At 48.3% G+C, this 13,221-nt stretch overlaps 1 protein-coding gene across 2 annotated transcripts in view; it reads right to left on the bottom strand.

The window, feature by feature from the left end:
* Window positions 1–13,221, bottom strand: part of TCP11 (t-complex 11) — a 154,361-nt gene that overhangs the window by 34,904 nt on the left and 106,236 nt on the right. For both annotated transcript variants that reach the window (XM_060231473.1, XM_060231474.1), the window contains exon 7: window positions 7,621–7,838. In XM_060231473.1, the coding sequence (XP_060087456.1) occupies window positions 7,621–7,838 (218 nt within the window). The remainder of the gene's footprint in view (window positions 1–7,620; window positions 7,839–13,221) is intronic.

The raw sequence follows: 13,221 nt of genomic DNA, 5'->3' as shown, positions 1-13,221 counted from the left end.
TGTTGCCTTATAGGCCTCACTAATGCACCCCCTGATCCACCTGCTAATGGTGGAGGCCGATACCTTGCGCCCAGTGTCTGCAGCCCTGAAAGAAACAAACAAGGAATCAGACCGGCGAAAGTCCTTGGTTCTGTCCAGATAGAAGCTAAGGGCTCTGCGAACATCCAGACAGTGCCATGCCTTCTCCTTCTCATGAACCGGATTAGGGCAGAAAGAGGGAAGCACAATGTCCTCTGCCCTATGGAAACGGGAATTCACCTTTGGCACAAAGGCCGGATCAGTGCGGAGCACAACTTTATCCTGGTGGAATACACACAAATCCTTATGTATGGACAGAGCCTGAAGCTCTGACACTCTACGCGCCGAAGTGATACCCACTAAGAATACCACCTTAAAGGTGAGCAACTTCAGGCTGCATGATGCCATAGGCTCAAAGGGCTTGCCACAGAGAGCCTTCAACACCGTGTTCAAATTCCACGATGGGAATCTATGGACCTGCGGTGGATTAAGCAAAGCCACCCCCTTCAGAAACCTCCGGATGTGTGGATGTGTTGAAATAGCATTGCCCTTCTTAGATCCCCTCACCGCTGCTATGGCCGCCACCTGTCTACGTAGTGTACTGGTACTAAGGCCTTTCTCTAGTCCCTCCTGTAGGAAAGACAACACCACGGAGACCGAGGCCTGTAGAGGATCTTCCCCTTTAACCACACACCAGGCATGAAAAATCTGCCAAGTGACATTATAGCTTCTGTTAGTTGAAGCCTTTCTAGAGGACAACATGGTGTCTATTACTGGAGTGGAATAACCTAGCCTAACTAACTGCTGCCGCTCAATCTCCAAACAGTGAGCTGAAACATTTCTGGTCGCGGATGCTGCAGGCAGCCCTGAGAAAGTAGATTCCATCTCGTAGGAATCTGCCATGGCTCTACTATTGACAGTCTTTGCAGTTCCGGGAACCAGGCTCTCCGAGGCCAAAAGGGGGCCACCACAATCACCTCCGCTTTCTGTTCCTGGACCCTCTGCAAAAACCTTTGGAGGACTTGGAACGGAGGAAAGGCATACAATAGAGTCCTCGGCCAGTCTGAATTTAGAGCGTCGATGGCAACTGCTCCTCTGCTTCTTGTCCTTGAGAAATACTGTGGCACCTGATGATTGTCGTCCGACGCAAACAGGTCCACACTCGGTGTCCCGAATCTTTGACAAATCTCGCGAAATGTCTCGTGGTGAAGTGACCATTCCGACTGGTTCAGCGCCTGTCGGCTCAGCCAATCTGCCACCACATTGTCTTTTCCTGCCACGTGTGTGGCTTTGATGGACAGAAGATGACCTTCCGCCCACCTGAAAAGGGCCTCCGCTTCGTCTTGTAGCTTTCTGTGTCTGGTGCCGCCTTGGCGATTTACATAGGCTTTTGCCGTCATATTGTCTGTTTGTATCAGGACGTGAGTCCCGACCACCCATTGTCTCATGTGAAGCATGGCCAGACGTATGGCTCTCAACTCCAGAAGGTTTATGCTTTCCCTGGCTTCCTGGTCGCTCCACTGACCCTGCGCTACTGCTCCGGACATGTGAGCTCCCCAACCAAAAAGACTGGCGTCTGTGGTCACCACCACTCTCTTGGGTTCCCGCATCTCCTGCCCCAAGGAAAAAAGGCTGGGAGTCTGCCACCACTCGAGGGCTCTCGATAGGTCGGCTGGCAGTGTCAGAGAGATCGAGCTTCTGGCACCTATTTGCTTCTGAAAAGGTAAAAGAAATTTCTGAAGTGGCCTCGTGTGAAAACGCGCCCACTGAACGATGTCCTGGCACGAGACCAGCATTCCCAGTAATTTTGCCAGTAGCATCAGTTTGACTCGCTTCCTTTGCTTGACTTCTGCCATCAGCTGTAAAATCTTTGTCTGTCTCTCCGGAGTCAGAAAAACCTTGTCCTTGTTGGAATCGATCTGAACACCTAGGTGCGTCAGAGACTGGGAAGGAAGCAAGAAACTCTTCTGAATGTTTATGACGAACCCATGCGCCCTGAGCAGCCTCATGGTCAGGTCGAGGTGTTTCTTCGTCTGCTCCGCCGACGGGGCCTTGACCAGAACGTCGTCCAGGTAAGGAAAAATCGACACCCCCTGTAACCTGAGGGCTGCCACCAGAGTGACCAGAACTTTTGTGAACACCCTGGGAGACGACTTGAGCCCAAAAGGCAAGGCTCTGTATTGGAAATGGCGCCCGTCGTAAGAGAAACGAAGAAACTTCCGATGACCCCTGGCGATTGGGATATGAAGATAGGCTTCCGACAGATCTATGGAGGCCATGAAGTCCCCCCGCTGGATGGCAAGAAGTATGGACCTCAGTGTCTCCATCCGGAACTTTTTTGTGACAACCGACCTGTTCACCCACTTCAGATCCAGTATCGCCCGAACATCCCCATTCTTTTTGGGTACCACGAAAAAGACTGAGTATGTGCCTTGAAATTTCTCTGACGGAGGTACTGGTTCGATGGCTTCTATCGAAACTAGATGGTCGATGGCTAGCAGTAGTGTTCGATGCTTCTCGGGAGACTGTGATCTTTGTTCTTCCAAAAAACGGTGTCGGGGGGGGGGGAGTAAAACTCCAGAGAGTAGCCGTTGGTCACTGTGTCCAACACCCATCTGTCTGAAACTGTTTGATGCCACACATGGGAGAATCTCTGAAGTCGTCCCCCTATCTGACTTGTGTCCGTGGACTCGTCCCAGTCACGCTGAGGTGGGCTTCTTTTGGCCTTTAGCGGGCTGGTTCTGTTTCCCCGTGAAGGAAGGTCTACCTTCTCTAGGCTTCGACTGGCACTTTGTTCTATATGGCTTGAAGGATGCTTGCCTGGACTCTCTCCTATTGCCACGAAAGGACTGAAACCTTTGTCTCGTCCTGTTATCTCGTCGTTTGGATGGCAGAACTTTTTTCTTATTTCTGTCCTCAATAAGGTATCTATCCAAACCTTCTCCAAAGAGTGAGGACCCTTTAAACGGAACTGCAGCAACCTTAGCTCTAGCCGAAGGATCCGCATCCCAATTTCGTAGCCAGGTATTTCTTCTGGCCGTAACGCTACAGGCCATAGCTCTAGCTGACAGCTGAACCGCTTCCAGAGTAGAGTCTGATGCAAAAGCCGTGGCTAATGTTATCTTTTTAAGAGAGTCCTTGACGTCCTTAGGCAGGTCATCCCTCTTAGCCAGGTCAGATAGCCAAATATATGAAGCTCTACAGAAGAGAGACGTGGTGGCTGACACCTTCAAAGAGCTGGCCGAGGCTTCAAAATCCCTCCGCAGAGCCTGCTCAATGCGTTTATCCGTAGGGTCCCTTGGCATTCCATCTGCATCCATCGGGAGTATGGAATTAGAAGCCAAACTATTGACCGGGTCATCCACCACCGGTAACTTCAGCCTCTTAGCCGCCTCTGGGATGAATGAAAAGAACTTGGAAAAATTAGAAGAAACTGTTTTCGGCTTGGCCGGGTGCTCCCACTCTGACCTGATAATAGAAAAGAAACCTGACGGCAATGGCACCTGTAGGGGTTTGGCCCCTGATTTTGGAATGATGTCTTCCATACCCAAAGGAAACTCTGTATCCTCCTCATCTTTGCATTTGGGGGTGTACTGAATCTGCAGCGTTCTAATCACCTTTGGGAGTAAGCGTGTATACACATCTGCAGGAAAAAGTTTGGAATGAGTAGAGGCTACCCCCTCCTCTTCCTCAGAGAGTTCCCCAGTATCTGGAGATGAAGAGGCATCCGATAAGTCAGAATCCTCTTCCTCTTGATCAGAGGGACAGGAGCGTATCTCTGTCCTGCTGCGCTTAAGAGGTCTAGGGGAAAAACTTTCCTCTTCCTTATCAGCCTCTAAGTGTTTAGTCTTGGATGTTCTTTTGAGTGGGGGGGTTGGAGTAGCCACAGAGGCTGCCTGGACCTCCTTTCTAACTATTTCTTGTATCCAGGATAGAAGATTAGACTTTGCCTCATCTGCAGAAATATCATCATGATGAACTTCTGCCCTCTCTTCCTGTGCTGGTGAATCAGCCAGCTCCAGATCACAAGTGCCCTCCTCCATTACAGCTCCCTTGGGGAATCTGGTGGAAGTGGCCATCTTAGAATGTATGGCCCTGCAATAACAAAAGAAGGCACAACCAAAATGGCTTCCATTCCCGCCAAAGTAAGCCCCTCCATACACTCCTTTCCCCCACCGGCTCAACACTGGAATCCTCTTAACAAAAAACCAAACATTCCCTTGCTTTGTTTCCTTCCCCTTTTCCCAATGGCCAAATAGATAGCCAGACCTCTCTATGCCAGAGAGGCTAAGGGATAGGGAATGAATGGGAGGGGGGAAGTGGGGGGGGGGGAAGCGCTGAAAACCATAACTGGCTGCCAGTAGCTCCCAACATAAAACTTTCCTCTTCTGGAGGCTTCCTGGGGATGGGATCATAAGGGCTAGGTCAACTGACCTCCTCAAATCCCCCACCACTCTGCAGAGCTTTCCCAATGCAAGCCTTACCGCTGCTGGGTTTCCAAAAGCTTCTGCCTCCGTCGTTCCAGGAGGGCTGCGTGCTAACACGAGTCCTCTCCCAGCTGCTCGCTCCCTCTCTCCTCCTCTCCCTTAATTCCTTTGTCCCCAAGGCCCCTGGGTTTGCCAGAGTGCCTTTGCAGGACGACTGGGAGAAGGAACGATCAACAGCCTTCGGCACGTCCACCAGGCTGGAAAGAGCAGAGGGAGGGCTTCGCGCGCTCGTGCCTCACTCCGAGGCTCCTCTGGCGTCGTTGGAAAAAACGCGGGAGGAAGAGTGCCTCCCAGAACGGCCACAAGAGGGAGCTCTTGCCTTCCCTTCTGCCGTCCAGGAAATTTTCAATAGGTATGTTCCTCTTGTTCTTCTTCTTCTTTATTTCTTTCTATAATGTACCGGGCCAGGAGCCACAAAGGGGCTCTATAGCACGTCCTGCTTCGATGGCAGGGCTAAAGAAACTGAGTTTCTGAGGATCAAGCACCTCCCCTCCGGGTCAAGTTTGTTAAGCCCTGCTATCAAAGGGAGGAGCTATGATTCCCAAGAGTGAGGATTGGCCCACTCCTGGGACCACTGGAGAAGGTGATCTGCGGTATCTTCGGTACCTACGAGGAGATGGTGACCTAGACCTCGATGGAGTGTAGTAATAGTAGCGGTCTCTGCGACCGCTTCTGGATCTTCTCTCTCGGATGCGAAGAGGGATCTCTCTCGGAGTCAACAGTGCTCTCGTAAGTGAAGGTGCCATTATTGTCTGTCGAGGGGCTGAGACTTCTCGAAAGGAATGCGTGTCTAAGATATTGAGGCGCTGGCTTTTCGTCGAACCCGGAGACTCAGTGCTTAATATCTGATCTGGAAGGGACTCATGCACCGAAGGTGATCTAGAGCTGATGCGGACGATTTCGCGTGGCGTAATGGCAGGAGTCGAGGTCGATTTCGAGGCCAGAGTTGTTTGAATCGAGGTCGCAGAAACCGTAGCCGGGTGAGGCGTCGGAGGTCGAGTCGCTGAAGTTTGATCCGGAGGTTTATGGCTTGCCTTAGGCTTTTTAGGAGACTTCGGACCCGAGGGGTCTCTCGAGGTCGACTCGGTGCGGTGCCGCTTCTTGGAATCGTCAGACTTCTTTAGGTGTTTCCCAGACTTAGGCTTGCTGGGAACCAAAGCCACGGAAGCCACCGGTTGAGACCTTCCCCTTTGAGTTAAGGAGGATGGGGAGGTCTGCGAGCTCGAGGCGTGCAACATTACTGGGCGCAATGATGACTCTAGCAAATGGCTTTTGAGTCTTGCCGCGCGGTTTTTCTTGGCCTGTTTGCCGAACTGACTGCAATGCACGCAGGAGTCTGTACGGTGTGCCTCGCTGAGGCAAAAAAGGCAGAGAGAGTGGCCGTCAGTAGACGGGATTTTCGCAGCACAGCGGATGCACCTTTTAAAAGTGATCTTTTCCTTCCCTTCCATCCGCCCGGAGAGGGGGAAGGGGGGGGGGGAAACGGAGAAAGACGAAAGATAAAGACCTTTTTTTTTTAACGATACCAGTTGAAGAATGAAGAGAAGACGAGGAACGTGTAGGATTCGAGAAATCTGAAGGATTGCAATGAAAGCGGGAGATCAGCGAGGTGGGTGTTTTCCGGACGGCGGTAAAGAAGAAACTGAGTGGATTAGGCGCCTCCCCCTCGTCTAGGCATGCTCAGACGATGCCTCCTCCCCGGGACGAGGGGAAAGGCACGCTAAAATTAATGCTTAAGGATTGCTTTGAATTCTCCGAGGTTGGGCTCGATCCTGGCGGATAAACCCATATGTGGGACTGCACAGAAACCACGAAGAAGATCCTAGGTTCTGCTCCAGGGCTTCTCCATATCTTTGTATGGGTAACAGCCTACCTGGGTGCCTTAGTGGCCAAGGGCAGGAGGGGCTGAGAAGTTTGAGGAGGTTGATCAGAGCCCTGTGAAATAAGTGACATCTTAGAGCAGAAAGAAGCCATCCCCTCTTGCAGGTTTCTGCAGAAGGTTCACATCATCCCAATGTGGAATAAAGAAACTCCCCGAATTGGGTACTTTACCACTGAGGAATGCGGCTCTGTGAGGACCCTGCTCCATCTGGTATGCTGAACAGGCACCTCTGTCACTGTCAGCCATTGCCAGGGCCAGTTGATGTGGAGGGAATGGAGTTGATGCAGACTCTGAGCCTCCAAAATGGCCGCCACCAGCTACTGACAGCCCTGAAGGACTGGCATGCTCTACCAGCAAACAGCGCTTCTTGGCCTGTCATTCGGCTGCCGCTGTCACTGACCGCTGGGCTCTGTTGAGATGGATAGCACAAACAAGCCACGAAGGCATGCTGGCCCCACCTGAAAGTAGATGGCACTTCTTGGCCTGGTCACTTGGCCACCAGTGTCGCTGACTGCTGGGCTCCGTCGAGACGGACAGCATGAACAAGCCACAAAGGCATGTCGGCCCTGCCTAAAAGGTATGCATCAATCACAGCTGCGGACGCCTCTGACTCCCTGTCAGTCAGAAAAGCCTCTGAGTGTTCTGCCTCCACCATTTTGTGAGAGAAAAAATATTATGCAGGAGCACTTCAAAAGTGCAAAAGAGTATTGATCCTCTGTAGGCCTCTGAAGAGAGAGGGGAAGGGAGGCAGAGGAGAAAAGTGGTAAGATATAGAAAGGAAACACAGAACATGGAGGAACATTCTTCTGTGAGGGAGAATGCAGCAGATTTTGTTAGTCTTCACCAAAATGAATTAGAATATAAGGCAGAACAGTGAAGGAATTAAAGGAAGTATATAAAGGTAGTTATGAGCGAAAATATGTAAGAAAAATCTAGAGTTTAAGAGTTAGATAAAGGCAAGGCCTGATCTAAGCTGCTCTCCCTGTAGAGGCAGGAAAAGAACTGAAGGGCGGGTCATTCTGAAGGCACCAACAGGAAGTAGAAAAAAATATTTCCTGCCTCCCTGAAGGATGGATGGGAATAACCCACAGAGATGGCCTCCGCCTCAGAGGGAGAACAAGAGAAAAAGTACTGCATCTGTTAATTGCAAAATATTATGCTACATGTCTTAAGGGACCCCCATGAAAGTACACCATAGCTGTCTGAGTAATAATATGCATATGGTCCTCTTACTTCAGGATAGTCTTTTCCTGGCTCCCAATGCAACAAGTCCATGTATGCTTGGTTTAACACAGCAGTAGGACTACAGATTGAAACTTCTCCAGCAGCCACTTCATGTAGCGGAACAGATGATCCACTGGTCTCAGAGTTGGAAGAAGATGGTAGCAAATCAGAACTTGATACTTTAGCTGCTGCTGTGCGGAGCCACTCAGTTGTTCGAGCCAGGTTGCCTGAAGTATAATAGTGAAAGAGGATTGATAGAATAACTTGGTAAGTATGTATGTCTGCATAAATTGCTCCTTCTTTATTCTTTTACTTATATCCTCAGCAGGCCACTGAAGGGGGGCCATGTTGGAAAATTATTATTTATTGATTTGTTTGTAAAATTAATATCTTGCTTTCTTCTCTCACAAGTGCCACGTTGGTTAATAATTTAAAACACACATGATAAAATCATATTCACCAACCAATGGAGGAAAGTATCTTTGTGTGGGGGTTGTCCCTCCTCCTTGTGCTATGTGCAATTTTTTGCAAAGGCTTCTACTTAAACTAAGGAGGCACTCTACCTCCCCAGTTCATGTCCTGCCCACTAAGTGGGTGGTTAAGTTTCTAGCTCTCTTGCTTCATTAAGGGATAAGAAGGACACAATGTTGAAACACCAAAAGAAATAATCCTCAACTCCTTGTGCCTCCCTCTAGCAGAAGCACCTGGAACAAAAAATCAAAAACTGCTTCAGATAGTCTGTTCTTAGGCAGCCTCTACAATGGAGCCACTACAACAGGAGAGCACAACACCTTCATCCTTTGCACCTCCAGTACAAACCTCCATGATGACTCTTAACTGCCTCTCCTTCAGCAGCTGCTCTCCTCTCCCCTGCCAAAACCCCAGTATGGATGGGGTGTAAGCAGCAGGACTTTGGGGCAGTCAGGGCTGACAGCAGAAGCTCTCTAAGCTCATTGGAACCACCAATACTTTCTCTCTCTGCTTCTTAAGGCCAGGAGGCCCAAACAAACATCATCGTAACAGTGTGCCTCCCCACCTCCAGCTATGACTGTGGGAAGGGAGCTCCAAAATACCAAAGATACAGAAGTAAATAGTATCTTGAATTATGTTTCTCTGTATCCTTTATAAAGTTTATATCTCCACTACCTGGCATTACATTCTATGATATGCATAGCCTGGCCCTACAAAGTCCCATTTATGTCAAATCTGGCCCTTGTAACAAATGTGTTTGACACCCCTTATTTAGAAGGTGACTCTTTCTTCCCCCTCCATCCATTATCATCAATGGGGCTTCTCCAGATCTCTGTGTCTACATTACTAAGAAGGTGGTCAAAGATGCTAATCATGATCTGAGAGCAAAAATGGTGATTCCACATAAGGAGGGAAGATGTCTCCTCCCTCCAACTCTCCATATCCCCCAGGGCCGGCCCTCCTACTAGGCACTCTAGACATTTGCCTAGGACGCCGGGCTTGGGAGCATGCCAAATCAGTCCCTCCCGGCCCAGTACCATAGGCAAATGGCCAAGTTTTGCTGGCGCACAGTCTCTGTATCACTCCCTGAGTGTCCTCCAGGTGTAGGATGCTCAGGGAGCTATACAAAGACTGCACACCACCAGGAGACTTTCCGACCCCTCTCTGATGTTTCCGAACATCTGAGAGGGGCGGGGGAGGGCTTCTGGATAGCACACTGTCTTTGTAGCACTCCCTAAGTGTCCTCTGCCCAGAGGACGCTCAGGGATCGATACAAAGACTGCGTGCCACCAGGAGCCTTTCTCGCCCTTCTCTGATATTTCCAAACATCAGAGAGGGGCAGGGGAGGGCTTCTGGCCAGCGCACAGTCTCTGTAGCGCTCTCTGAGCATCTTCCACCTCTGTACACTCTCTGAGCACCCTCCATTCTAATAGAGGGTTTGAGGGAGAGCCCCCAAATTTGCAGAGCAGCTGCAGGAGCCTCTCCCCCGTAGGCAGTGCCATGTCCCCGAGCAGAACCAGTGCCACCATGCTACTGTCATTGGCACAAACAGTACATTAGATCAAACTAAAGAATCTCTCTCATTCAAAAATTGGGGTGATGGCTCTCTGCAAGGACTGCTGCACAGAACCAGTGCATTGAATGCCCTACTGCCATGCAGCAGAGATGGGGAATGGACTTTCTGCATGTCAAGCATCTGCTCACTGAACCACAGCCCCACAGAAGAAATACCTGTGTGGAATCCCTCAACATTCCACTTGTTGTTCATCACCGAAAGAAAATCTTGAAACTAGGGCACTTGGGTTTTAAAAGAAGCTGATGAAAAATCAAGGCTGCTCAAGGGGAACCTTGACCGACATGCCAAGTGGCATGTAAATATCACCTCTGCTCTTATTTTAAAAGCAAGTATCTTGGGAACCTGTCATCGCACCATACTTATCCTATATCTTGGTTCTGGCATGGCGCATTCCCAAAGTGAGAAGCATTCTTTTTCTATTACAACGAAGCTGAGAGACCAGTCATCATAAAACAGTCAACACAATGGAACCCCCAGAACATAACAGAGATATCGGCTTCCTATATCAGTAGACATAATAATTAATAACTAAGTTGTTTAGTTCTCAGCTTTTCACAGAAAACAGATTATGTTGGTCTTAAAGGTGCCACTGCAGTCAAACTTAGTTCTCAGGCATGTTATTAACCCCATCAGTACCTGTTCTGAATCCAAAAAAGAGCTTTTTTGCTCTTCTTTAATATGTTTATCCACTTCTAGCTGCAGTTACTACTCTGTCATTTTGGCACCTAGATTCTAATGGTGCTTCCTGGCAACAAATCCCCCCTATATGAAATACGAGGGGACACTCTTTTCATTGAATCTCACAGAGCTCTGGTGTTGCTTATATCAGAGCTTATATAGCATTGTCCTTTGCTTGTCTTGAGGTGCCACTGGCACACTTCTAAATGTCAGTGTCTCACATTTAGGTGTACAGGTCTGTAGTTGGATGCTGCTGTAGTCTTCCCTTGCTCCATTCTTAGCTATACTCTGTGAACACCCAGGTCTTATTATGCATCTTGACCCTAACTGGTACTTTTTGACCATCAACCAACCCAACAACAATGCCCCCCAATAAGGTCAAAATCAACTGAACCCAAACCTGATTTCAAACTGCAACAATGACAGAGAGAGTCATCAGGCAACCAGAGGAAGCAAGTCACAAAGAGTAGCACAAGACTGTATCAGTAACACCAGCTGCAAGGCCCACCCAGGAAAAAGGGCAAAAACCCAAGTCTGTATAAGACAAAACAACACAGAGAAACACAGCAACCCACTGAAACCTACCAGCAGTCCCCTCCGCAGCAACCAGAATGGGGGGAAAAGGAACTTTAAAAAATCAATCCTACGTTCACAACAAATCACATGGTGCAAAAAAAAGCAACAAAAAACAACAGTATCCAGGAGAATCAAACCCCACAACAGCAGTTGCCCATCTACCCCCAAGCAACAAAAGAAACACCAGTAAACTCTTTTAAAACATCTGTTAATGTCCACAAAACAGTAACAATAATTTAATTTGCCAACAACCACTAATACAACTTGTATTCAGAAATTTAACCAAACAATTAACGGTGAACAAAACACCTTGCCCCCATCCAACAACAAAATAATAACAGCAATAATATAGTAATATCTTGAAAGAATATATTGAAGTATTTCTACAAGCTTTTAAACCCTGCACAAAATTTTAACTTCTAAAGACTTGACCAACACTCCCCCCCCACACACACCATCACAAAAGAAAACCCTAACCCACCCAAAGCAGGCACTCACCCTAAACAGCAACTAGGGTGTGCATGGGAAAAAAAATTCATTAAAAATCGGTTTTGAGTTGATTAAACAAAAAAACAACAACATTATTCCCTTGGAAAGCTGAATCTCATATTAGGTAAAGGGGAAAAACCTAAAAAAAAAATCAGTATTCCCAATTTTTTTCAGCTCCATTATGCTTTAAGGGTCATTTTAGTTAATGACAAAATCCCTCAGAGTACATTCCATCGGCTGGGGAAGGGGGAGGGAGTTTGATGAGAAGCACCAAATTTGCTGGGTACCTGCTGGAGCCTCTCTCCAAAAGAACCCCCAAGTTTCAAAAAGATTGGACCAAGGGGTCCAATCCTATGGGCACCCAAAGAGGGTGCCCCTATCCTAACTGAAATCAATGGCTGCAAAAACTCCATTAGTTTCAATTGTGGAGAAAAAGAAGACGATATTGGATTTATATCCCGCCCTCCACTCCAAAGAGTCTCAGAGCGGCTCACAATCTCTTTTACCTTCCTCCCCCACAACAGACACCCTGTGAGGTGGGTGGGACTGGAGAGGGATCTCACAGCAGCTGCCCTTTCAAGGACAACCTCTGCCAGAGCTATGGCTGACCCAAGGCCATTCCAGCAGGTGCAAGTGGAGGAGTGGGGAATCAAACCCGGTTCTCCCAGATAAGAGTCCACACACTTAACCACTACACTAAACTGGCTCTCCTTTGGTCATTGACCTTGGTCACTAAGGTCAAATGAGAGACTCTCTTACCTAAAAAAACAGTGTTTTTTCAGTCAGCAACAGAACCAGTCCATGTGCCCAGCAGAGGCAATGCTACTATGGCATTGCCCCTCCACTAAAAAAAAAAAAAAGGACGAAGATCAAATTGGGTAGGAGGGATTTTCTGGGGAACCATTGTTGCCATTCTCCAGATGAGAGCTGGTGTGCTCTCCAGGTGGCAGAGATCAGCTCCCCCAAAGAAAACAGCTGCTTAAATTAGGGTTGCCAGCTTTCAGGTGGGGCCTGGAGATCTCCTGCTTTTAAGATCTAATCTGGCCTACTCTATGCCAACAATGTTACTCAAAGGATTGCCTGTCTCAGACCCTAATTATTTTTAAAAGCCTAATAACAGCCCTAACTAAGTTGTAAAAACCCAGAAGCATCCACTGAGCAACACTCAGGGCAACACAAGAGGCAGACAGCATTCAGTCAGGTCCAGCACAGAGCAGTTGCTGAACTAGCAAGCCACACAGTCTCAGGCAGCAGACCAACCGGCTGGTCTTGCTCCTGAAAAGCAACCTTGTGGAAATCAAAAATTTAAAAACCTTTTCTAGCAGCACCCACTAAACAGAAATCTACAACTGGCCTCCCCCTGAAAAAGCAACCTTGCAGGGCTGAGAAACTTACAGTAACATCTATTAACACAACTGGTGCAGTGCAGTAGAATAAATCTGCACCAAAACACAATAATCACCCACTACACAGTTAGACCTAGGACTCAGAAACAGTTCAAGTCCAACAGGATAATTTTAAAAAAACTGTGAAACAACTGTTGTTATCTAGGCTAACTGCAGGCCTCAGTCAAGCAAGCCAACCACATGAACAAGCTCTGTGAAGGCAGACAGGAAGACCTTCACACATAACATGGGCAGGCAGCATACACAGAAAAAAACAACAACAACCAGGAGCACTGCTGTCTCAAACCTTTTAAGAAATTCCAAGGCAGACACAAAATGCAAAAAACCCAAACAAAATGCAAAAACCTCAACAGTATCAATAACAAGGCAGACAGCCACAGGTCATTCCCCCAGCACAGCACCAGCCCAAGGAGG

The sequence above is a fragment of the Heteronotia binoei genome, chromosome 2 (genome assembly GCF_032191835.1).
Source record: "Heteronotia binoei isolate CCM8104 ecotype False Entrance Well chromosome 2, APGP_CSIRO_Hbin_v1, whole genome shotgun sequence".
Lineage (NCBI taxonomy): Eukaryota > Metazoa > Chordata > Lepidosauria > Squamata > Gekkonidae > Heteronotia > Heteronotia binoei.
Note: the sequence above shows the minus strand (reverse complement) of the source record. Positions and strands in the feature narration are given on the sequence as shown.